The 26,326-nt window shown below is 43.3% G+C and overlaps 1 protein-coding gene across 1 annotated transcript in view; it reads left to right on the top strand.

Annotated features, from left to right (window-relative positions):
* Positions 1-26,326, top strand: part of LOC121285708 (breakpoint cluster region protein-like) — a 596,997-nt gene that overhangs the window by 165,006 nt on the left and 405,665 nt on the right. The window contains exons 3-4 of the mRNA XM_041202403.1: positions 6,668-6,772; positions 23,162-23,347. Of these exons, the coding sequence (XP_041058337.1) occupies positions 6,668-6,772; positions 23,162-23,347 (291 nt within the window). The remainder of the gene's footprint in view (positions 1-6,667; positions 6,773-23,161; positions 23,348-26,326) is intronic.

Genomic DNA, 26,326 nt, shown 5'->3' with positions numbered 1-26,326 from the left:
AAGTTCTGTCGAAGGGTCATGAGGACTCGAAACGTCAACTCTTTTCTTCTCCGCCGATGCTGCCAGACCTGCTGAGTATTTCCAGGTAATTCTGTTTTTGTTTTGGATTTCCAGCATCCGCAGTTTTTTTGTTTTTATCTCTGTGTTTAATTGACTGCCACTGCTCTTCAAGAAATGCCTACTCCTTGAAGAAGTTCTGTTCCTCTCTGCGACAAGATTTCCGTATCTCTCTGTTGTTTTGCTCACCTTCCTTGCTTTCCATTTCCCTCCTAGTGTTTGACAAGGTGTTTACTAAAACCCGCTTTCACAGCCATATCTCCTTTCTCAGTGACTGTCTCCGTCTCCGACTTACCCCACGTGGATTTCAACTGAAATTCCACCCCTCATGTTTCGAACCCACCCAGGATTACAGGTATCTCCGGGACATAAAACGTTTCTCGGACTGCTGTTCCCGTCACATTCTGAAATCCACACTCAGTGCCATGCGCCGCCATATGAACACACTCGACCTCTCCCTCCAGCAGCACCGCCGTACCCTTTTTCAAAGCTGCGCGTGCCCCCAGTTTCATTTTATCCTTCGGCTCATCCGACGCCTCAACAAGAAACTTTTTCTCTTTCTCTCAAGTGCTAAGGAACGCAAGCTGCAACAACTCATTGACACCAACACCCATCTAGGACCCTCCACCCCTGCCTGTTCCTCCGTCCCCACCCTTTCTTCCAATCCCAACCCCAGCCGTGTATTCACTATACCCCCTGACCTTCCCCTCTCCGATGCTGAACGTTCAGTGCTCAGCAAAGGACTTAGTTTCATACCCTTATGCCCTCACCTCAATGAATTTCGGGCTCGGCATGATGCTGAACTCTTCTTCCGCCGTCTTCGTCTCCGGGCTCACTTCTTTGGGCAGGAGTCCTCTCCCAGTTCAACGGATCCATTTACCCATCTCCAATATTCTCCCTCCACCTGGACCCCTCCCTCTGGATTCTTACCTTCTCTTGATCTTTTCATTGAGAACTGTCGGCACGACATTAGTCGTCTCAATTTCTCTGCTCCTCTCACCCATTCTAACCTGTCTCTCTCTGAACTTACTGCACTCCATTCTCTTAGGTCCAACCCTGACATTGTCATCAAACCCGCTGACAAGGGTGGTGCTGTTGTTGTCTGGCGTACTGACCTCTACCTCGCGGAGGCTGAGCGTCAACTCGCAGACACTTCCTCCTACCTCTCCCTGGACCATGACCCCACCACTGAACATCAAGCCATTGTTTCCAGGACTGTCACTGACCTCATCTCCTCTGGGGATCTCCCTCCCACAGCTTCCAACCTGATAGTCTCCCAACCTCGGACGGCCCGCTTCTATCTCCTACCCAAAATCCACAAACAGAACTGCCCCGGTAGACCGATCGTCTCAGCTTGTTCCTGCCCCACAGAACTCATTTCTCGTTATCTTGACTCCCTTCTCTCTCCCCTTGTCCAGTCCCTTCCCACCTACATCCGTGATTCCTCTGACACCTTACGTCACATCAACAATTTCCAGTTCCCTGGCCCCAACCACTTCCTCTTCACCATGGACGTCCAATCCCTCTACACCTCCATCCCCCACCAGGATGGTCTGAGGGCCCTTAGCTTCTTCCTCGAACAGAGGCCCGAACAATCCCCATCCACCGCTACTCTCCTCCATCTGGCTGAACTTGTTCTCACACTGAACAATTTCTCCTTCAACTCCTCTCACTTCCTCCAAATAAAAGGTGTGGCTATGGGTACCCGCATGGGCCCCAGCTATGCCTGTCTCTTTATGGGGTATGTGGAACATTCCTTGTTGCAGTCCTACTCCGGCCCCCTTCCACAACTCTTTCTCCGGTACATCGATGATTACTTCGGTGCCGCTTCATGCTCTCGTCAGGACTTGGAAAAATTTATTAATTTTGCTTCCAATCTCCACCCCTCCATCATTTTCACGTGGTCCATCTCTGACACTTCCCTTCCCTTCCTTGACCTCTCTGTCTCAATCTCTGGTGATAGACTGTCCACCAATATCCATTACAAACCCACCGACTCCCACAGCTATCTCGACTACAGCTCCTCACACCCCGCTTCCTGTAAGGACTCCATCCCATTCTCTCAGTTCCTTCGCCTCCGTCGCATCTGTTCCGATGATGCTACATTCAAAAACAGTTCCTCTGACATGTCCTCCTTCTTCCTTAACCGAGGTTTTCCACCCACGGTCGTTGACAGGGCCCTCAACCGTGTCAGGCCCATCTCCCGCGCATCCGCCCTCACGCCTTCTCCTCCCTCCCAGAAACATGATAGGGTCCCCCTTGTCCTCACTTATCACCCCACCAGCCTCCGCATTCAAAGGATCATCCTCCGCCATTTCCGCCAACTCCAGCATGATGCCACCACCAAACACATCTTCCCTTCACCCCCCTTATCGGCATTCCGTAGGGATCGCTCCCTCCGGGACACCCTGGTCCACTCCTCCATCACCCCCTACTCCTCAACCCCCTCCTATGGCACCACCCCATGCCCACGCAAAAGATGTAACACCTGCCCCTTCACTTCCTCTCTCCTCACCGTCCAAGGACCCAAACACTCCTTTCAAGTGAAGCAGCATTTCACTTGCATTTCCCCCAACTTAGTCTACTGCATTCGTTGCTCCCAATGTGGTCTCCTCTACATTGGAGAGACCAAACGTAAACTGGGCGACCGCTTTGCAGAACACCTGCAGTCTGTCCGCAAGAATGACCCAAACCTCCCTGTCGCTTGCCATTTCAACACTCCACCCTGCTCTCTTGCCCACATGTCTGTCCTTGGCTTGCTGCATTGTACCAGTGAAGCCCAACGCAAACTGGAGGAACAACACCTCATCTTCCGACTAGGCACTTTACAGCCTTCCGGACTGAATATTGAATTCAACAACTTTAGGTCGTAAGCTCCCTCCCCCATCCCCACCCCCTTTCTGTTTCCCCCTTCCCTTTTTTTTTCCAATAAATTATAAAGATTTTCCTTTTCCCACCTATTTCCATTATATAAAAAAAAACCCCCACTAGAGCTATACCTTGAGTGCCCTACCATCCATTCTTAATTAGCACATTCGTTTAGATAATATCACCAACTTTAATTTTAACACCTATGTGTTCTATTGTACTATTGTCGTTGACATCTTTTGATGATCTGCTTCTATCACTGCTTGTTTGTCCCTACAACCACACCCCCCCCCCCTCCACCTCTTTGTCTCTCTATCTCTCCGCCCCCCCACACACACACCTTAAACCAGCTTATATTTCAACTCTTTCTTGGACTCGAACACAAGTTCTGTCGAAGGGTCATGAGGACTCGAAACGTCAACTCTTTTCTTCTCCGCCGATGCTGCCAGACCTGCTGAGTTTTTCCAGGTAATTCTGTTTTTGTTTTGGATTTCCAGCATCCGCAGTTTTTTTGTTTTTAACACTAGCAATTATGTTTATTCGTAACACTTGGGTTCATGCTTTAGTGTGGCATAGACTGACTTTCTGTCACTCACAAACAACGTGTGGACATCCATCTCACAATTCATATCTGAGCAGATAGGCTACCACCAAAATACTGGAAATGCACTGGATGCTGATTGACATTTGAATGAGAAGGAAAGGTTCAAATTTCACATAACTCCTTAGTTCCTTTACTACTGAATTTACCCTGTCAAAATAAATCATTCGTAAGGTGAAGCCAGATGTAGCTTGGTTGTTTCCCCACATAATAGAAGAGAGAGTGACATATCACAGAAGTTATTCAGAACTTCTAGATGCATCCCCTAGCAGCTTTGTAACAGTTTACAGCACAAAAATGGAACAGCCAAATGGAATGGAAAACCTTCTAACACAGCTTTATAACTGCTTCTTTATATTTTGGGATGGAGGGTATAATCATGTTTATTTTTGTCCCTGTGTTCCTACAGTCATATTTGGGAATGTCCACAGCTTTCAGGTGAAGGGTAAAACCGGAACTTTGTACCTTGATGTTTACACTCCTGAAGTAACTGTTTTATGAAATGAAAAACAGTTTTGAAATGTAACCTGTGCTACAAATTTGTAACTGGGAAATGTGGATCCCTGACTCGGAACTCTCATTCTACCATCTGGTGATCACCTGTGAGCTCTGAACCAGTTGCCTGGATCCCATTGTAGAACAACCAAAAGAAATAAAAGAAAATTCCACCATTTGAAACTTGGTACATTTCCATTGTTACGTTTCATCTTGGATTTTGATTATTGTATGAGAACACTCCCTCAATCTATCCACTAGATTAGTTATAGTTGTTCTGTTTTCATAAGCGAATTCCAAACGTACCGGTGCATATTATTTACTTGTGTAGGTTAAACCAGCAAATATATGCGCCGATACCAGTTAACTTCTAGAACAATAATAATTAAAGCATTCTGGTCTTTATTGAAACACACATGAAACTAAAACATGGTAAAATAATATCAACCTGACGTTGTTGGCTAGTATTCAGTGCCTGTTGCAATTAGTGCTGTGTTCAGGTTATATAGCAAAAAAAATGTCTGGATAGCTAACCAAAGAGATCCATGAAACAGGCAGATACAAAAGGAGCATAAACAAGAAGATGCTGAGGCATAACATCAGAATTTTATACCTCCACAATGAGCTCCCAGCTGGGCTGTTGTAGAATGACTTTCAGCTGGTTTAGAAACAAACTGCACAGCTGGAAATAGTATCCCAGTACCAATTTCTGCCAAAGGCAAAATACAAAATACAGTAGCCAATTCATGATCTGATAGATAAAGATCAGTGCTTAAATGATTGTCACCCAAAGGACAATACTACTGCCTGCTAAAATGCAGATGTAAAAAGTGTTTTCAGCACAAGTTTTGCTGTCAAGGACACAATTAAGAAACCAAAAAAATTCAAATCGAGAGTTGCCAATCTTAAAGTATCTGCTCCCTCCCGTGTTAGCAGTTGAAAACATTCTTCAGAAGAATTAGGACTCACTGATAACTGAGTATTGAAGACACTTCTCTCATTCCCAGTATTGGTTCAGACACTATGGAATTTGCACCAAATTTAGGCACAAGTGGTTTGATTGCTGGTGTAGATTGTGAGATGGATGTCCACACATTGTTTGTGAGTGACATACAGAGTATGACAAGAGTGCCTTGATTGGGGCAATATGATTTCCTGAATAAAGATTGTTTTTACCAATTTGATGGTCCCTGCCTTTTCTTCATATTAGAATACTAGCACTCTGCAGCTCTCTGACTCACTAGAAGTCATTCAAGAACTCCCATCAAAGTTCAGGTAGTTAAGAACAGAACCATTGGGAGCGTAGTCCTGGGGGTTACCATTGACCAGAAACTGAACTGGACTAGCCATGTAAATACTGTGGCTACAAGGGCAGGTCAAAGGCTAGGAATAGTTCGATGAGTAACTCATCTCATGACTCCCAAAGCCTGTCCACCATCCACAAGGCACATGTCAGGAGTGTGACGGAATACTCCCCACTTGCCTGGATGAGTGCAACTCCCACGACACTCAAGAAACTCAACACCGTCCAGGACAAAGCAGCTCCCTTGTTTGGCACCACATCCACAAACATTCATTCCCTCCACCACTGATGTGCAGTGGCAGCAGTGTGTACCATCTACAAGATGCACTGCAGGAATTTACCAACGTTCCTTTTACAGCACCTTCCAAACCCACGATCATTACCATCTAGAAGGACAAGGGCAGCAGATAGATGGGAACACCACCACCTTGGAGTTCCTTCACTGTCGCCGGGTCAAAATCCTGGAACTCCCTTCCTAACAACGCTGTGGTTATACCTACAGCACATGGATGCAGCAGCTCACGAAGGCAGCCTTCTCAAGGGCAACCAGGGATGGGCAATAAATTTTGGCCCAGCCAGTGAAGTCCACATCCCATGAATGAATTAAAAAAAAAGGAAGATGGAACTGATTTGTTCATTGGTTCACAGATTTATTGTTCAAACCTTACAGTAACTTTCAGTGAAAGCAAACTGCTGCAATGCCACTGGTCTTGCGGCCTTATAAGATTAGCTATTTGATACCATTTCCTTCTGTCCCCCCATTTCTGTACACATTGTGTTTTACTGGCTTTGAATTCCATGATACTAGTAACACCTGCTACCCTATCCAACTAGCTCCATGAAGGACTGGACAATGAACATCAGTAGGCTATTCAAGTATTGGGGCATTGCAGTTTAGTCTGCATATGTCTTCAGTTGATCACCAAGTAAAAGCAGTGAGCAGTGTTACTAGACGGTGTTCAGAGTCACTGATTGACTTCTCCCTCTCAAACCCAAGAATGGTGAGGTCAAATATTAACATTAACAATTAATTCCGTGAAAACCAAGTACTTCCTGGCCTGACTGGCTGAATCGCTTTAGTTTGTTAACCAGCTTGTCCATCAGACAGCATGATAGAAAACATTTAAGTAATTGTATGCATAGAATGGATTAAGCTGTAGTGTTAATTACCATTCCCACAAAAAGAAATGTCAAATTTAAAGTAACAGTTGAAGGCATTTTAATATATTTATCATATTTATTAGTAACTCATAGCCATAGTTTTCATTGGCTTTATAAACACAAGATCAATTGTCTTTCCATACACACTAATAGAAACATGATATTATTTCTATTTTCTACAGAGTGAACCAGATTTAGAGAAGGGCCTGGAGATGCGAAAATGGGTTCTGTCTGGAATCCTAGCCAGTGAGGAAACTTACTTGAATCATCTAGAGGCACTTTTGTTGGTATGTATAGAGTACCTTTTTTCTGCAGGACAAATGTAATTACAATTCATGCAACAGCAGGATACAATCCAGTGAAAAACTGAGGACAAGGCTTGTAAATTGAAGCACTGTACACACCAAGCCCATTCAAAAAAACAAACTGAGCGTACTGCACATGCTCCATCAATTCTACCCACCCAGTTGGAAGAATGTTGGAGCAATTCTAACATTATTTGTAAAGACTCATACATCAGCCCTGTTCCTGCCTTCAACCCTCCAGAATGGGAGTTGTGGAAGTGGCAAAGCATGTTACAGGATTTCTCCCTGGAGTTTTTTTCAAGTTCACTCATGGGATGTGGGTGTTGCTGGCTCGGCCAGCATTTATTGCCCATCCCTAATTGTGCTCGTTTAGAGGGCATTTAAGAGTCAACCACATTGTGTGGGTCTGGAGTCACATGTAGGCCAGACCAGATAAGGACAACCTTCTTCCTTCCCTAAGGGGGCATTAGTGAACTAGATGGGTTTTTACAACAATTGGCAATGGTTTTGTGGCCACCATAAGACTTTTAATTCCAAATTTCACCATCTGTCATGGTGGGATACAAACTTGGGTCCCCATAGCATTACCCTGGGTCTCTGGAATACTAGCCCAGTGACAACTTGTAACAGACCTAATTTTACAATTGATTCCTATTACTTGGGTTGTGGAGTGAATTTATTTTTGGCATTCATAATTTTCAGTATTATATATCATGGTTGGTTTGTTTAACTTTTACGTAGTTTAATTAAATCAAACAGTGGGCCAGGTTTGACTTTTTAGGGTAAGTATCTGTGACCTGTCATTGGTCTGAGAGACTGAACCTAATGAAAGGAAAAAAATCATGAAGTGATAGCATAAGTCAAGGAGTGGACTAGCAAACCTTTAATTCAATCTAAATTAAACAGCTACTGTAGATCATGGTGTATAAGACAACCCCATTTTTTTAGCCACATCATATATTTGCATTAGTAGTCAGCCTCAATTTTTCACGTCACAAATGGATGTTTTACTACCTTACAACTGGATGCAAGTGATCAAGCAGGCAATATGGGCTATGTTGCAAAGATGCGTGGGAGTTTTTTTTTCTTCATTCATGGGATGTGGGCGCCAGTGGTTGGCCAGCATTTATTGGCCATTTCTAATTGCCCTTGAGCCTTGAGAAGGTGGTGGTGAGTTGCCTTCCTGAACCGCTGCAGTCTATGTACTGTAGGTACACCCACAGTGCTGTTAAGGAGGGAGTTCCAGGATTTTGACCCAGCAACACTGTAGGAACTGTGATATATTTCCAAGTCAGGATGTTGAGTAGCTTGGTGGGGAACTTCCATGTGGTGTTCCCATGTGTCTGCTGCCCTTGTCCTTCTAGGTGGTCGAGATCGTGGGTTTGGAAAGTGCTGTCTAAGGAGGCTTGGTGAGTTCCTGCAGTGCATCTTGTAGATGATACACACTGCTGCCACTGTACGTCAGTGATGGAGGGAGTGAATGTTTGTGAATGAGGGTGCCAAGCAAGCGGGCTAAGTTGTCCTGGATGGTTCCAAGCTTCTTGAGTGTTGTTAGAGCTGCACTCATCCATACAAGTGGAGAGTATTCCATCACACTCCTGACTTGTGCCTTGTAGATGGTGGACAGGCTTTGGGGAATCAGGAGGTGAATTACTCGCTGCAGGATCCCCAACCTCTGACCTGCTCTTATATTTATATGGCTAGTCCAGTTCAGTTTCTGGTCAATGGTAACCCCCCAGGATGTTGATAGTGGGGGAATTTAGCAATGTTAATGTCAAGGGGCGATGGTTAGATTCTCTCTTGTTTGAGATGATCATTGCTTGGCACTTGTATGGCATGCATATTACTTGCCACTTGTCAGCCCAAGATTGGATATTGTCCAGGTCTTGCTGCATTTGGACATGAATTGCTTCAGTATTTGAAGGGTTACGAATGGTTTTGAACATTGTGCAATCATCAGCAAACATCCCCACCTTTGATCTTTTGATGGAAGGAAGATCATCGATGAAGCAACTGTAGTTGATTGGGCCTGGGACACTGCTCTGAAGAACTCCTGCAGTGATGTCCTGGAACTAAGATGACTGACCTCCAACAACCACAACCATCTTTCTTTGTAAAAGCTGTTGAAGAGTCATACGGATTCGGAACGTTAACTGTGTTCCTCTCCGCAGTTGCTGTCAGACCTGCTGAGTTTTTCTAGGTATTTTTATTTTTGTTTTCATCTTTCTTGGTGCTAGATATGACTGCAACCAGCAGAGAGTTGATGTCAGTTTTGCTAGGGCTCTTTGATGCCACCGTTGTCAAATGTTGCCTTGATTTCAAAGGCAGCCACCCTTACCTCTGGGTTCAGCTTTTTTGTCCATGCTTGAACCAAGGCTGTAATGAGGTCAGGAGCTGAGTGGCTCTGATGGAACGCAAACTGAGAGTCAGTCAGCAAGTTATTGCTAAGCAAGTGCTGCAAGTTAGCACTGTTGATGACCCCTTCCATCACTTTACTGATGATGGAGAGTAGACTGATGGGGTGGCAATTAGCTGGATTGGATTTGTCCTGCTTTCTGTGTACAGGATATACCTGGGCAATTTTCCACATTGCTGGGTAGATGCTGGTATTGTAGCTATACTGGAACAGCTTGGGTAGGGGCACTGTTGCAAATGCTTCAGCCTTATCTTTGCACTGATGTGGAACCTCCCCCTTCAGTGAGTTGGTTAATTGTCCTCCACCATTTATGACTGCACGTGAGAGGAGAGGACTGCAAAGCTTAGATCTGATCTGTTAGTTGTGGAATCGCTTAGTTCTGTCTACTGCTTGCTGCTTATGTTGTTTTGCATGCAAGTAGTCCTATGCTGCTCTTTGCATACATCCCCCCCACCCCCGGCATTCTTCATTGAACCAGGGTTGACCCTCTGGCTTGGTGGTAATAGTAGAGGGGGGGATATGCCGGGCCATGAGCTACATATTGTGGTTGAGTACAGTTCTGCTGCTGCTGATGGCCCACAGTGCCTTATGGTTGCCCAGTCTAGAGTTGCTAGACCTGTTTGAAATCATCTCACTTAGCACAATGTTAGGGCCACACAATGCAACACAATGGAGGGTATCCTCAATGTGAAGTTGGGACTTCGTCTCCACAGTGACTATGCGATGGTCACTCCTACAGATACTGTCATGGACAGATGCATCTGCAGCAGGAAGGTTGGTGAGGATGAGGTCAAGTATGTTTTTCCTTCCTCTGTTGACTCAGTCTAGCAGCTATGTCCTTTAGGACTCAGCCAGCTTGGTCAGTAGTGGTGCTACCAAGCCACTTTTGGTGATGGGCATTGATGTCCTCCACCCAGAGTATATTCTGCATCCTTGCCACCGTCAGTGCTGCATCCAACTGGTGGTCAACATTGTGGAGTACTGATTCATCAGTTGATGGGGGACTGTACATTGTAATCAGCAGGAGGTTTCCTTGCCCATGTTTGACCTGATGCTATGAGACTTCGCAGGGTCCAGAGTCAATGTTTAGAACTCCCACGGCAACTCCTTCCGACTGCATACCACTGTGCCGCCACCTCTGCTGGGCCTGTCCTGCTGGTGGGACAGGGCATACCCAGGGATGGTGATGGTGGTGTCTGGGACATTGTCTGAAAGGTATGATTCCGTGAGTATGACTATGTCAGGCTGTTGCTTGACTAATCTGTGAGACAACTCTCCCAATTTTGGTACTAACTCCCAGACGTTAGTAAGGAGGACTTTGCATGGTCGATAGGGCTGTTAGTTGTTTCCGGTGCTTAGGTCGACGCCAGGTGGTCCATCCGGTTTTATTCCTTTTAGATTTTTTAGTGGTTTGATACAACTGAATGGCTTGCTAGGCCAATGTGGCTAGGACACATTGCTTTAGATCTGGGGTCACATGTAGGCCAGATCAGGTAAGGACGGTGGATTTCCTTCCCAGCATTAGTGAGCCAGATGAGAATCTTTCCTGCTTGCCCCCTTAATCTTTGATTCTCATGTAGATTAAAAATCTGTACAACTTAACTTTGAACATATTCGATCACTCAGTTTCCAGTGCTCTCTGGGCATTTAATTCAATTACCCTCTGAGAGAAGAAATTCCCCCTCATCACTGTCTTAAATGGGAGCCCCCCTTATTCTGAAACTGTGACCCTCAGTTCTAGATTCTCCCATGAATGGGTACATCCTCTCTACATCTACCCCGTCAAACCCCCTCATAATCTTAGATGTTTAGGTCTCATTCTTACGATGAGTATAGGCTCAACCTGTTACCCTTTCCTCATAACGGTAAATCTTCTCTGAACTACCTCCACTGCAAGTATATCCCTCCTTAAATAAGATGACCAAAACTGTACACAATACTCTAGGTGTGGTCTCACCACCGCCTTGCACAGTTATAGCAAGACTTTCCTTTTATACTCCACACAGAACGAGAAAAAAGTAAAATTTGGGAAATAAGAATATTGGCCTGAGCTGATACTGTATACGTTAAAATGGAACACCAGTAGAAACTGGGAAATAAGAGTACTGGTCCGAAAAGTTTTTTTTCCCATTAATAAAAGCCAACATTCCATTTCTCTTTCAAATCACTTGACCTGCATATTAACTTTTGGTGATTCATATACGGGGACACCCAGTTGCCTCTGTAGCAGCATTCTGCAATCTCTCCATTTAAATAACAATGTGCTTTTCTATTCTTCCTGTCAAATTGGATAACGTCACATTTTCCCCACATTATACTCCACCTGCCAAATTTTTAGCCAGTCACTTAATCTATCTATATCCCTTTTCAGACTCTTTGTGCTCTCCCCACAACTTGCTTTTCTATCTATATTTGTATTGCTAGCAAATCTGGCTACAGTACACTGTGCCCTTCATCCTAAACATTAACATAGATTGTAAATCATTGAAGTGACCATTATGATACCTGGTGTTGTTAGGATTTGTGTTGAAGCACATTGAGCAGAGGACAGAAACCTATATTCTTCTGCATGTCACCTTAATCTTAACATTGGAATATTTGATACTGATAATTTTTTTTATCAATTCAGTGAGCACAAAGAGTCACCAAAAATATAAATGTTGTCATCCATACTGTTGACTTCATTTAGCTGGTACCATAAATTGTGGAGTTGTGGGGGTACTTTTGTGCCTTTTTAACCTGGAACAGATTATGTAGGCACATATTAGCTCACATTGCTTTAGCATTGTATATCATTTAACTATAATCATTAACTAAGGAAAGAGTAGGGCCAATTAGGGACCATTGAGGTGATCTGTGTGTGGACCAGGAAGACGTGGGTGTAGTCCTCAATGAGTACTTTGTGTTGGTCTTCACAATGGACATCAGGGTGGAAGACTGTCAAATATTAGAGGAAATTAACAGAGAGAGAGCAGGCACTAACGGGTTTGGTGGCCTTAAAAGTGAATAAATCCGCAGGCTCAGATGTCTTGTATCCCAGGCTGTTGAGGGAGGCAAGGGAAGAGATATCAGGGGCCCTGGCAGTAATCTTCAAATCCCCTCTGGCCACAGGTGAGGTGCCAGAGGACTGAATGACTGCTAACTTTGTCCCATTATTAAAACAGGGAGGAAGGGATAGATCAGGAAATTACAAGCCAGTCAGTCTAACCTCAATGGTGGGGAAGTTACTGGAAAGAATTATGAGAGAAGGAATATATCTGCATTTGGAGAGACGTGAATTAATCAGGGATGGTCGGCATGGATTTAAGTCCATAAGACATAGGAGCAGAAGTAGGCCATTTGGCCCATCGAGTCTACTCTGTCATTCAATGAGATCATGGCTGATCTGGTAATCTTCAACTCCACTTTCCTGCCTTTTACCCAGAACCCTTGCTAATTAGAAATCTGTCTATCTCAGCTTTGAGTATACTTAACAAACTCTACAGCCCTCTGCGGTAAAGAATTCCACAGATTCACTACGCTCTGAGAGGAGAAATTCCTCCTTATCTTTCTTTTAAATGGGCGACCCTTACCCTGAAATTATGCCCTCTAGTCCTAGACCCTTCCACAAGGGGAAACAAGTTCTCAGCGTGTACCCTGTCAAGCCCCCTAAGAATCTTACATGTTTCAATAAGGTCACCTCTCATTCTTCTGAACTCCGATGAATACAGGCCCTACCCACTCAACCTCGCCTCACAAGAAAATCCCTCCAAACCCGGGATCAACCTAGTGAACCTTCCCTGGACTACGTCCAATGCCAGTATACCTTACCTTAGATCAGGGGACCAAAATTGTTCACGGTATTCTATGTGAGGTCTAACGAGTGCCTTGTATAGTTTTAGCAAGACTTCCCTATTTTTATACTCCATTCCTTTTGAAATAAAGGCCAGCATTCCATTTGCTTTCCCTATTACCTGTTGAACTTGCATGTTAGTTTTTTGGGATTCATGCACAAGGACTCCCAAATCCCCCTCTGCTGCAGCTTTCTCCATTTAATTAACATTCAGCTCCTCTATTCTTCCTGCCAAAGTGCATAACCTCACATTTTCCCACATTATATTCCATCTGCCAAGTTTTTGCCCACTCACTTAACCTGTCTATATCCCTTTGTAAACTCCTTGTGGCATCCTCACCACTTGCCCTCCCAACTATTTTTGTGTCATTTGCGAACTTGGTGATAGTGCATTCACTTCCCTCATATATGTCATTAATATATATTGTAAATAGTTGTGACCCCAGCACTGATCCCTGTGGCACTCTAGTAGTTACAGGTTGCCATCCCGAAAATGCCCCCCTTATCCCAACTCTCTATCTTCTAGTAGCTAGCCAGTCCTCTATTCATGCTAATATACTACCTCCAACACCAAAGGCTCTTATCTTATTAGTAGCCTTATGTGCGTTACCTTATCGAACGCCTTATGGAAATCCAAATATATTACATTTACTGGTTCCTCTTTATCTATCCTGCTTGTTACCTCCTCAAAGAATTCTAATAAATTTGTCAGGCATGATTTTCCCTTCATGAAGCCATGTTGACTCTGCTTGATTAGATTATGTATTTCTAAATGCTCTGCTATTGCATCCTTTATAATAGATTCTACCATTTTCCGAATGATGGATGTTAAGCTAACAGGCCTATAGTTACCTGGTTTTTGTCTCCCTCCCTTTTTGAATAAGGGTGTTACATAGGCCACTCTCCGATTCTCTGGGACTTTTCCAGAATCTAAGGAGTCTTGTACGATTACTACCAGTGCATCCACTATCTCTGTAGCTACTTCCTTTAATATCCTAGGAAGCAATCCATCAGGTCCAAGCGACTTATTGGCCATTAACCCCATTAGTTTCCCAGTACTTTTTCTCTAGTATTATATTTATTCCCCCCCCACTTTTGCCCCATTATTATTTAGTATTTTTGGAATGCTATTAGTATCTTCTACTGCGAAGACTGAAGCAAAGTATTTATTCAACTCCTCTGCCTTTTCCTCGTTCCCCATTATTATTTCCCTGGCCTCATTCTCTAAGGGGCCTATTTTCACTTTGGCCTCTCCCTTTTTATATATTTAAAGAAGCTCTTACTGTCTGTTTACTCTCAAAGTTTATTTTCTCCCTCTTTATTATTTTTTGGTCATCTTTTGTTGGTTTTTAAAATTTTTCCAATCCTTTGGGTTACCACTACTCTTTGCCACATTGTATGTTTTTTCTTTCAATTTGACACTGTCCTTAACTTCCTTGGCTGGTTTATCCCCTTCTTAGAATCCTTCTTCCTCACTGGGATATATCTTTCTTGTGAGTCATGAACTATTTTCTGAAACATCAGCCATTGTTCATCAGCCATCTTTTCTGCTAAACTTCCTTCCCAGTCCACTCCAGCCAACTCTGCTCTCATTTCATTGTTTCCTAGGGGATCTTTTACTCTGAGATCTTTTATTAAACTTGTCTCATTACACGTTACCAGATCCAAAATAGCCTGACCCCTGGTTGGATTCACAACATATTGTTCTAGGAAACTGTCCTGAATACACTCTATGACTTCTTGCTCATGTCTACTTTCACCAATTTGATTTTCCCAATCTACATGAAGATTGAAGTCACACATGATTAATGCACTGTTTTTTTTACATGCCCTCATTATCTCCTGACTTATTGTCTATCCTACAGCATAGCTACTGTTCAAAGGCCTATAGACTACTCCCACCAGTGTCGCCTTCCCCTTGTTCTTACCTCCACCCATATGGATTCCAGATCTCCTGATTCAAGATCCTTTCTTGCTGTCATACTTAGTCCATTCCGTACTAATAAAGCTATGCCACTACCCTTTCCTTTCTGCCTGTCCTTTCGAAAAGTCACATACCCTTAAATATTTAATTCCCAGCTTTGCTCCCTTTGTAACCACGTTTCCATTATTGCCATAAGATCGTACCCATTAACCTCTATTTGTGCTGTTAGTTCATTTATTTTGTTCTGAATACTACATGTATTTAAGTAAAGGGCCACTAATTTTACCTTTTTGCTATTTTTTCCACCATTTGACCCTTTTTGCTGCTTTTTGTTAATGTTTGTACACTCTGTCCTTTCCATTCACACTCTGGGTGCCATTACCTAAATAGCTGCCCTGCAAGGCTGCCATATCCTTTTGCTTTGTAGGCCTTTTTTTCCTCTTTCCAAAATTCCTCCCTCTACTTAGTTGAAAGCTCTCTCTCCAGCCCTAGTTATTCGGTTCGTCAGGACATTGGTCCCAGCACAGGTTAAGTCAAGCCCGTCCCACAGTAACAGCTCCCTTCTACCCCAGTACTGGTGCCAGTGCCCCATGAACTCAAACCCATTCCTCCCACACCAATCTCTGAGGCACGCATTTAACTCCTTGACTTTATTTACCATATGCAAGTTTGCCCGTAGCTCAGGTAACAATCTTGAGATTATTACCTTGGAGTTTCTGCTTTCTAATTTAGCTCCTAACTGTTCAGTTTCTTTTAGCAGAACCTCCTTTCTAGTCCTTTCAATGTCGATGGTACCAACATGGGCAACGTCAACTGGATCCCTCCCCTCCCACTCCAAGTTCCTCCCTAGCCCTGAGGAGATGTCCTTAACCCTGGCACTGGGCAAGCAACACAGCTTTTGGGACTCACGCTCACGGCTGCATAGAACAGTATCTTTCCTGCTAATTATACTGTCCCCTACCACTACCATGCTCCCATTTCCTCCCCCCACTTTAATGGTTCCCTGTACCACAGTGCCATGGTCAGTTCACTCATCCTCCCTGCATTCCCTGCTCTCATCCACACAGCTTGCCAGAGCGTTATAACTGTTGGACAGTTGCAGGGTTTGAGGCTCCTCAAATGCTACCCCCTGGGTCCCCACACCTGCTTCATCTGCAGTCACACCCTCCTGTCCCTGATCACAGGCCAAATTTAAATTACCTAATCTGAGAGATGTGACCGCCTCCTGGAGCAAAGTGTCGAGGTAGCTTTCCCCTTTGCTGATGTTGTGCAATGTCTGCAGCTCGGACTCCAGGTCCTTAACTGGGATCCGAATTTCCTCAAGCTGCAAACACTTGGTGTAGATGTGTTCGCTCTGGATCAGTTTGGTGTCAGCACACCCCACATGCCGCAGCAGCAACACATCACCCGCCCTGCCGTTTCTATTGTATTTTATTCAATTATTAATTAATTGCACTTTATTATGTTTTTTTTATACACACCAATATCGATCTTATACTTAATGAGCTATTTTTAAGAAAAAGAGAAAAAAAAAACTCGAGATCTAAACACAAACTGAAGACTTTACTTTTACTGTAAAGCCTAGAAATACCCACCAATCCTACTCATCAATTAGCTGCTCTCCACGCTGTTTTCCCTCTTGAATGGTTTCACGCACTTCTCTCACTCTGTCACTGTTAAAGGCCCCGCTCCTCTCGCACTCGCTCCCTGTAAATGGCCCCGCTGCTTCTCTCACACTCGCTCCCTGTAAATGGCCCCGCTGCTTCTCTCACACTCGCTCCCTGTAAATGACCTTGCTGTTTCTCTCATACTCTCTCACTGTAAATAACCACGCTGTTTCTCTCACCTTCTCTCATTGTAAGTGACCATGCTGTTTCTCTCACACACTCTCCCTGTAAATGGCCCTGTTGTTTCTCTCTCACACACTCCCTGCAAATGACCCTGCTGTTTCTCTCACACTCTCTCACTGTAAATAACCACGCTGTTTCTCTCTCACCCTCTTACTGTAAATAGCCATGCTGTTTCTCTCTCACTCTCTCGCTGTAACAGAACTGAGGGAACAACTTAAAGGAAGGATGCGTTTGACAAATTTGATCGAATTTTTTGTGGAGGTAATCAGGAGTTTATTGAAAGTAATGCATTTGATGTAGTCTACATGGACTTTAGCAAGGCTTTTGACAAGGTCCCTCATGGCAGACTGGTCAAGGAAGTAAGAGCCCTGTGGTATTTAAAGCAAAGTGGCATGTTGGATCCAAAATTGGCTAAGAGGCAGGAAGCAGAGGGTGATGGTAGAGGGACGTTTCCGTGACCGCAAGTATATTTCCAGTGGGGTTACGTAGGGCTTGGTGCTGGGGCCCTTGCTATTTGTGGTGTACACAAATGCTTTGGACTTATATGAAATCAAGAAGTTTGCAGATGACACGAAAATTGGCAGGATGCTAAATAGTGAGGAGGATAACTGTAAACTGCAGGAGGATATCAATGGACTGGTCAAGTGAGCAGAGCAGTGGTTAATGGAATTCAACCCGGAAAAGTGTGAGGTAATGCACTTGGGGAGGGCTAACGAGATAAGGGATTATACTGTGAATGATAGGACCCTGGAAAGTACTGAAGATCAGTGGGACCTTGGTGTGCACATCCACAGATCACTGTAAGTAGAAGGGCAGGTAGATAAGGTGCTTAAGAAGGCATATGGGATACTTGCCTTTATTAGCCAAGGCATAGAATACAAGAGCAGGGAGGTTATGCTGGCACTGAATAAAACACTGGTTAGGCCACAACTGGATCACTGTGTGTAGTTCTGGTCACCACAATATAGGAAAGATGTGATTGCACTGGAGAGGGTGCAGAGGAGGTTTACCAGGATGCTGCCTGAGCTAGAGGGTTTGAGCTATGAGGAAATATTGGATAGGTTGATGTTGTTTTCCTCGGAGCAGCGAAGGTTAAGAGGGGACCTGACAGAGTGTATAAGATTATGAGGAGCATAGATAGGGTGGATAGGAGGGCACTTTATCCGCTAGTAGAGGGGTCTGTAACCAGGGGCATAGATTTAAGGTAAGAGATAGATGGCTAAGATGGGAGTTGAGGAGAAATCTTTTCACCCACAGGGTGGCAGGAGTCTGGAACTCACTGCCTGAAAGGGTTGTTGAGTCAGAAACTCCAGTGACATTTAAGAAGTATTTCAATATTCACATGTGTTGCCATAGCCTCCAGGGCTATGGGCCAAGCCCTGGAAAATGGGATTAGTGTAGTCAGATCTTCGTTGACTGGCACAGACATGATGGGCTGAATGGCCTCCTTCTGTGCTGTAAACATCTATGAGTCTATATTTGTGCAATAGGTGCTTTTAAATCATGCAAATTAAAACAGACACACTTTCATCAAATGTAGAGTCAATTTCTCCAATGCCATCTTCCTCAGCCTGTTGACTTACATCCTCAATAAGATAGCAATCTGAAATCTCACTGCCTCACTTATCAATCATCCCTCTTCTTGTTGACACTAGATTGGCCTCCTGTTTGCAACACAGAAAATTTGAAATCTATGCTCTCTTCCACAAACCCCAGAAAGCCTCGCCCTGTCATGCCCTTCATCAGCCCTTCTGCCTCCATCAAAATTAGTGGCAGAGCTTTTGTCCACAAGGAGGAGTAGAAACTTAGCAAGACCAGAGCAGATAAAATGAACGATGGCAGTGCAGGATGAAGACCATGAGTTATGGAAACTCAGAAGATTAGGAGAAGGCAGGAAGTTCAGGGTCTTAAGGGTCTATGTGACTCTCAAACTGGTACCGCATTGAAAATTGCTGGGAGTGACGACATCTTGAAGGAATGCAGTCATTATAGGAATTTCCATTATTAGGGGAACCGCCATCATGAATCTCTCGTGGTATGTTGCCTCCCAGTGCCAGAGTAAAGGACATCATGGAGAGTGTGCAGAATATTATGCAGGGGATCAAGAGTGAGCCAGAAGTTGTGGTACATGTTGTTACCAACAAAATAGAGAGGGAAAGGAAATAAAGTCCCCTGGTAAGACTTTCCAGAACTAGGGAAGAAATTAAAGTGTAGCACCTTGAAGGTAGTGCTCTCTGGATTACTCCCAATGCTACAGATTAGAGACAGTAGAAATAGCAAACTAAGGAGGATCAATGCATGGCTTGTGGCATAGTGCAGGAGGGTGAACATCACATTCTTGGGGTAGGTGGCATCTATTCAAAAGGGATGGATTGAACCTCAACAGGACTGAGACCATTGTCCTCACGGGGAGATTCCCGAGTGTGATTGGTGAGGGTTTAAATGAAATTGGCAATGGAGGTGAACAGCAGCATGTAGAAGTAAAAATGGGGAATAAAATACATAAACAGGTCAGGAGTGTTGGATAGTATTAGGAGAGGAAGTAATATGTTCGGCACTAGCAGACTTAAGGATTGCAGAGGTTTAGAATGTATTTGTGTAACAAAGTAATGTAAAGATATTTTGTGAACTACAAGCACAAGTAGCGGTGTGGGAATATGATGTAATGGCAATAATGGAAACATAGCTTAAAAATGATGAGGACTGAATGCTTAATATTCACGGGTACAAAGTATTCAAAATGATAGAGTATTTATAAGAGAGGTGGATGGCAGTAATGATAACATTGTAGTGTTAGAGTGCACGTCCTTGAGAGTGCAGGGATAGAATCCATTTGCTTGTGGTTGAGAAACAGAAATGGGTACTGGGGATACTCTATAGTGAGAGAGAAAGGAGCAAATCTGCAGGGAAATCACAGAGATGTGCAAGAACTGTAGGGTGGGAAATTTAATTCCCTAAATATTGATTAGGATAATGTTAAGAGTAAAGGGTCAGGAGCGGAGGAATTTCTGAAATGCATTCGGGCAAACTTCCTAAACCAGTATGTTCTTGGTCCAATTAGTAAGGAGCCACTGCAAAATCTGGTGCTCGGAGTGAGATGGGCCAAGTAGACCAAACGTTTGTGGGAGAGTACTTGTGTAAGTGTAATCATTGTATTATATAGTTTAGATTAGTAACAGAAGACCAAGGAACAATCTAAAGTAGAATTTCTAACTTGGAAGAGGGCTAACTTCAATGGGGTGAGAGGGGACCTAGCCAGAGTAAGGAGTGTGATGGAATACTCTCCACATGCCTGGATGAGTGCAGCTCCAACTGTCAAGAAACTAGGCACCATTCAGGACAAAGCAGCCTGCTTGATTGGCATCTCATTCACCACCTTCAACGTTCACTCCCTCCATCACTGATGCACAGTGGCAGTAGTGTGTACCATCTACAAGATGCACTACAGGAACTCACCAAGGCTCCTTCCACAGCACCTTCTAAACCATGACCTCTACTGCCTACAAGGACAAGGGCAGAAGATGGAACGCATTCACCTGCAAGTTCCCCTCCAAGTCACATGCCATCCTGACTTGGAACTATATTGCCGCTCCTTTACTGCTGCTGAGTCAAAATCCTAGAGCTCTTCTCTAGACATAGAGGATGATATATGCTTAAAATGCAGGGCAAGGCTAGAATACTTAATATGTACTTTTATCGATGTTTACTAAGGAAGAGGAATCTAACAAGAAAATTGGGCCTAGCGGAGCTGGGAAAGTTAATGTATGGGATGAAAATTGATAGGAAGGTTGCACTGGAAAGGCTGGTTCTGCTTAAGAGCGGATAAGTCGTCTGGCCCAGATGACTATTTTATTCATTTGTGGGATGTAGACGTCACTGGCTAGGCCAGCGTTTATTGCCCATCCCTAATTGCCTCCTTTCAGAGGGCATTTAAGAGTCAACCACATTGCAGTGGTCTGGAGTCACATGTAGGTCAGACTAGGTAAAGACGGTAGATTCCCTTCCCTAAAGGACGGTAGTGAGTCAGGTGGGTTTTTATGACAACTGACAATGGTTTCATGGTCATTTTTATTTTATTCAGATTTCACCATCTGCCGTGGTGGGATTTGAACCCACTTCCCCAGAGCATTACTCTGGATCTCTGGAATACTAGTCCAGTCCAGTGATAATACCACTATGACACTCCCTCCCCTTCCATCCCAGGTTGCTCAGGATAGTTGGGGTGGAGATAATGGGAGTGCGTTCCATAATCATTTAATCTTCCCTAGATTCGGGGTTGATACCAGAGGATTGGAAAGTGAGAAATGTAACACTCTTACTCAACAAAGGGTGGAAGGATATTCCTAATAGCATTAGTGGTGGGTTAGATTTTAGAAACAGTGATTTGGGGTATATGCAGAGATTTGAGTTAATTAAGGAGAGCTAGCATTGATTTGTAAAAGGCAGATCATGTTTGGCTAGCCAAATTGAATTTTTTGATCTAGTGACAGAGAAGCTTGATGAAGGGAATGCAATGGGTGTTGTCTACGTTGAATTTAACAAGGTACCACATAAAATGCTGGTTAAGAAAATTGAGGCTCATGATATAGGAGGAATAGTGTCAGCTTGGATAAAAAATTGGCTTAAGGACAGAAAATAGCCGTGGTAAATGTTCTTTTTGAGACTGGTGGATGGTGTTTTGCAAGGGTCAGTGCTAGGACTGTTGCTTTTTTGATACATAAAAATGACTTTGATATTGGAATACAGAGTAAGATTTCAAAATTTGTCAATGATACCAAACTTGAAGGTGTGGCAGACAGTGAGGATGATACCAATCAACTATAACAGGATAGGCTAGCAGAATGGGCAGACAAGTGACAGATGGAATTTAATATGATGAAATGTGAGGTGATGCATTTTGGAGAAGGGATAGCATGAGGCAATATAGGCTTAATGGCACAGTTCTAAAGAGTGTGCAGGGACAGAGGGACCTGTGGGTTCATGTGCGTATACCTTTGAAGGAGGCAGGACATATTGAGAGAGTAATCAGCATTGCTTATGGGATCTTGGGCTTCATAAGTAAAGGTATTGAGTACAAAAGCAGTGAAGGTATGCTGAACTTTACAAAACTTTGGTTAGACCACAACTAGAGCATTGAGTCCAGTTCTGGTCACCACAGTATAGGAAAGATGTAAGAGTACATGAGAGGGTGCAGAGGAAATTTACCAGAATTGTTGCAGGGACGAAGGATTTTAGCTAAAAGGTTAGATTGGAGAAGCTGTGGTTGTTCTTCTTGGAGCAAAGAAAGTTGAGGGGAGATTTGATAAAGTGGTCCAAGATTATGGAAGGTTTAGTTAACTGTTCTCATTAGATTATGGTACAAGAGCTAGGAGATTCAGGTTTAAGATTTCGGGCAAGAGATGCAAGGGGGAAGTGAGAGAGAAAATTTTTTGAAGAGAGTGGTAAAGACCTGGAATTCTGTCCATGCGAAAGTGATCAGCTGTCTTTACCAATGATTTCAAAAGGAAATGGATGGTCACTTGAGGGAAATAAATTTATACAGGTGAATTGGGATTGACTGATTTGCTCTACAGGGAACCGACAGACTCGTTGAACCGAATGGCTTTCCTCTGTGCCGTAATTACTCTGACACCTGAGCCAATCTCTCTACAGTTCCCTTTCTAGACCTCGTTGCCTATCAGTGCCTTTCTCCATCTTTCAAAGCTTCCCTAAATCCTATTATTTTGACTAAGCCTTTGGTTTGACATTTAAAATACCTTGGATTTTTTTCTCTATTAATAGCAATAGCTAACCTCTGTAGTTCAGGAATCTGTCATTCGGAAGCACCAGTGTCCGGAAATTTTTTGAGCAGATCCAAGCAATTCATGCCATCATTTTAGCACAGCACTTTGGGAGTGGAAACATGGAGGATACAGTATTTGGATAAGTAAAACATTTTTTTATTAACTGCTTTATAATGTTTTATCACTATTTTATATTTCAGGTAAATATTTATATCTGTAGTGTTTTCTGGTTCACACACTTACGGTTAGGCATTCTAATGTCACTTTATAATCCAGAAAACTCCAAAATCCAGAAATGGCTTGGTCCCAAGCATTCCAGACTGGAGAGGTTATAGTGTATATATGCAAGTTGTAGGAGAGAAGATTTGGTCACATTACAGTGTTCAAAAAAAATTGTTTTATCTGGAATTACTTGTATTGAAATTGTTGTCATGTCCCACTTATTTCTGAAAAGTGGCATTTATGGTGATACTATTACACTTGTGGAATTAAGTTTGCTGGTATTCTGTTATCTAGGAGTTATATTTGAACATGATCCTTCATTTTACTGTATCTTTATCTTGCAGCCTATGAAACCTCTTAAAGCAGCTGCCACCACATCTCAGCCCGTCCTCACCAACCAGCAAATAGAAACCATCTTCTTCAAAGTGCCTGAGCTTTATGAGATACACAAAGAATTCTATGATGGCCTTTTCCCCAGGGTTCAGCAGTGGAGTCATCATCAGTGTGTTGGAGACCTCTTTCAAAAACTGGTACCCTTACATAATTTCCTTTATTAGCCATACATATGAAACGAAATCAAATCATTCTAAAGATCTAAATAGGTTATATCCACTGGATTTTTCTGAGCAGCTAATTAGCTTGCTCCTCAAAAAAAATTTCATTAGATTTATGAGGCTTGACCAACTACTTAAACAGATAACTGAGAATTCCTAATGGTTCTGCATTCTTCATGACATCGAAAAGCATTTACCATGGTCTGTTGGGCTAAATGGGCCATAATTTCATCTCTTACTCATGGCTGATTTTTTTTTCAATATAAGTTAATATTTGCTTCCCTCTAATTCTCAGGTTTTCTCTTGCTGAATTGACACTAGAGTTTACTGAACTAAGTAAACCACACTGTTGCCATCTCTTATATTTAATTAAAATTGCAGATTGACTCAAACTGATACTGCCTATTAACAATACTTGGAGTGTTTACTCTGTAATTAATGTATATGTGAAGAAGAGAGGCTAAGGCAATTTTAGAAATACCTGAAGAATGGGTGTTGCTGTGCATATTACTGGTGTTTATTACATTTTAGTTTGTTGCATTTCAACATACGTTAATGAGTTAGAGTAGGAGAAAACATTCCTAGAAGGTAAGACTTGGAATTTACCCAGAGTTATGATCTTTGAGTCCAAATATCCAGGCACGTACAGGCATGTATTAGTATATCACTCACTATGTTTCCAATGTTGTTTTCTTTTTTCATTTGTTCAAGGGATGTGGATTCTGCTGCCAAGGCCAGCATTTATTATCTAACCTAATTGTCCTTGAAAAAGTGGTGTTGAGCCGCCTTCTTGAACTGCTATAGTTCATGAGATGTGCTGTTGTAACAAAGGGAGTTTCAGGATTTTGATCCAGTAAAAAAATAAATATTTCCAAGTCAGAATGGTGTGTTACTTGGAGGGGAACTTGAATGTATTGGCATTTCCATGTATTTGCTGCTCTGCTCCTTCGAGGTAGCAGAGGGCAGTGGTTTGGGTGGTGCTGTCAAAGAAGCCTTGGCAAATTGCTGCAGTGCATTTTGTTGATGGTATATACTGCAGTGGAAGGAGTGAATGCTTGACCTGGTGGATAGGATGCCACTCAAATGGGGTGCATTGTCTTGGATGGTGCCTGGTCAATGGTACTACCTAGGATGTTGCTGGTGGGGGATTAGACAGTGGTAATGCTGTTGAATATCAAGGTATGTGGTTAGACTCCCTCTTGTTGGAGATGGTAATTAATCGTGATATTAATTGCCACTTATTAACCCAAACCTTAATGTTGTCTGGATCTTGTTAAGTGTGAGCATGCCTGCTTCATTATCTTAGGAGATAAGAATGGAACTGAACACTGTGAAATCATCAACGAACATTTTTAAAATCTTTCATGGAATGTTGGCATCTCTGGCAAGGCCAGCATTTGTTCCCCATCCTTAATTGCCCTCGAGAAGATGGTGGCGAGCCCCCACCTTTAACCATTGCAGTCCACCTGGTGTAGGTACACCCACAGTGCTGTTAGGAAGGGAGTTCCAGAATTCTGACCCAGCGACAGTGAAGGAATACGATATATTTCCAGGCCAGGATGGTGAATGGCCTGGAGGTGACTTTCTAATGGTGGTGTTCCCAGGTGTCTGCTGCCCTTGTCCTTCTAGATGGTTGTGGGTTTCGAAGGTGCTGTCTAAGGAGCCTTGGTGAGTTTCTGCACTGCATCTTGTAGATGGTACACACTGTTGCCACTGTATGTGGGTGGTGAAGGGAGTGAATGTTTGTGGATGTGGTGCTAATTGAGTGAGCTACTTTGTCCTGGATGGTGTCAAGCTTCTTGACTGTTGTTGGAGTTTCACTCACCTAGACATGTAGAGAGTATTCAAGCACACTCCTGACTTGTGCTAGACCGGCTTTAGGACGTCAGGAGGTGAGTTGCTCACCGCAGAATTCCCAGACTTTGACCTGCTTTTTTAGCCACAGTATTTATATGGCTGGCCCGTTCAGTTGATCGTCTATGGTGATTCCCAGGATGTTGATTTCTCACCTTGTGAGGAGGCGTATCATTAATGAAGCAGCCAAAGATGGCTGGACTTAGAACACTGTTCTGAAGCTCCTGCAACGATGTCATTAAGGTGCTTACATTGATTTTATGGATGCACTCATCCGCAGTTCACAGTATTCCCACTTGTGAATGAAATGCATTTTAAGTTAACAAAGTTTTATGAACTTGAGATAATATCCAGTTACTGAGGTGTAGGTCAGCATTCATCGATTTGCGCACACACTATCTATGACATCTCATCATAAAAGGAAATCAGTCTCTGAGATCAAGTTATTTGCCGAACTCCAGCAGCCATAGCCATCTTCCTTTGTGCCAGGTTTTACTCCAGTTAGGGGAGTTTTCTCCCTGATTCCCATTGACTTCAATTTTGCTAGGGGTCCTTGATGCCATGCTTGTCAAGTGCTACCTTGATGTCAAAGGCAGTCAATCTCATTGCCTCTTGAATTCAGCACTTTTGTACCAATGGAGTCAAGGGCAGTCAGTCTCACCTCGCCATTTTGAAATTCATTTATTCATGCTTTTTCTTTTTTGCCCATGTTTGAACCAAGGCTGTAATGAGGTTTGGAGCAAAAGTGACTTTGGTGGAATGCAAAGAAAGCATTTGGTGAGTAAAGTGCCACTTCATAGCATTGTTGATGACATTATCCATCACTTTGCTGACATTTGAGGGTAGGTTGATGAGGCGGTAATTAGCCGGATAGGATTTGGCTTGCTTTATATGGACAGAACATACCTGAGCAATTTTCCACTTTGTCGGGTAGATACCAGCACTGTTGATGTACTGGAACAGTTTGGCTAAAGATGCAGCTAGTTCTGGAGAGTAAAGCTTCACTACTACAGTTGGGATGCTGTCAGTGTCCCTAGCCTTTGCTGTATCCAGTGTGCTGAACTGGTTTTAAAGTCACAAGGAATGTGACTTCTGTGATGA

This window comes from Carcharodon carcharias, chromosome 13 (genome assembly GCF_017639515.1).
Source record: "Carcharodon carcharias isolate sCarCar2 chromosome 13, sCarCar2.pri, whole genome shotgun sequence".
Taxonomy (NCBI): Eukaryota; Metazoa; Chordata; class Chondrichthyes; order Lamniformes; family Lamnidae; genus Carcharodon; species Carcharodon carcharias.
This window is presented reverse-complemented; position numbering and strand designations above follow the sequence as displayed.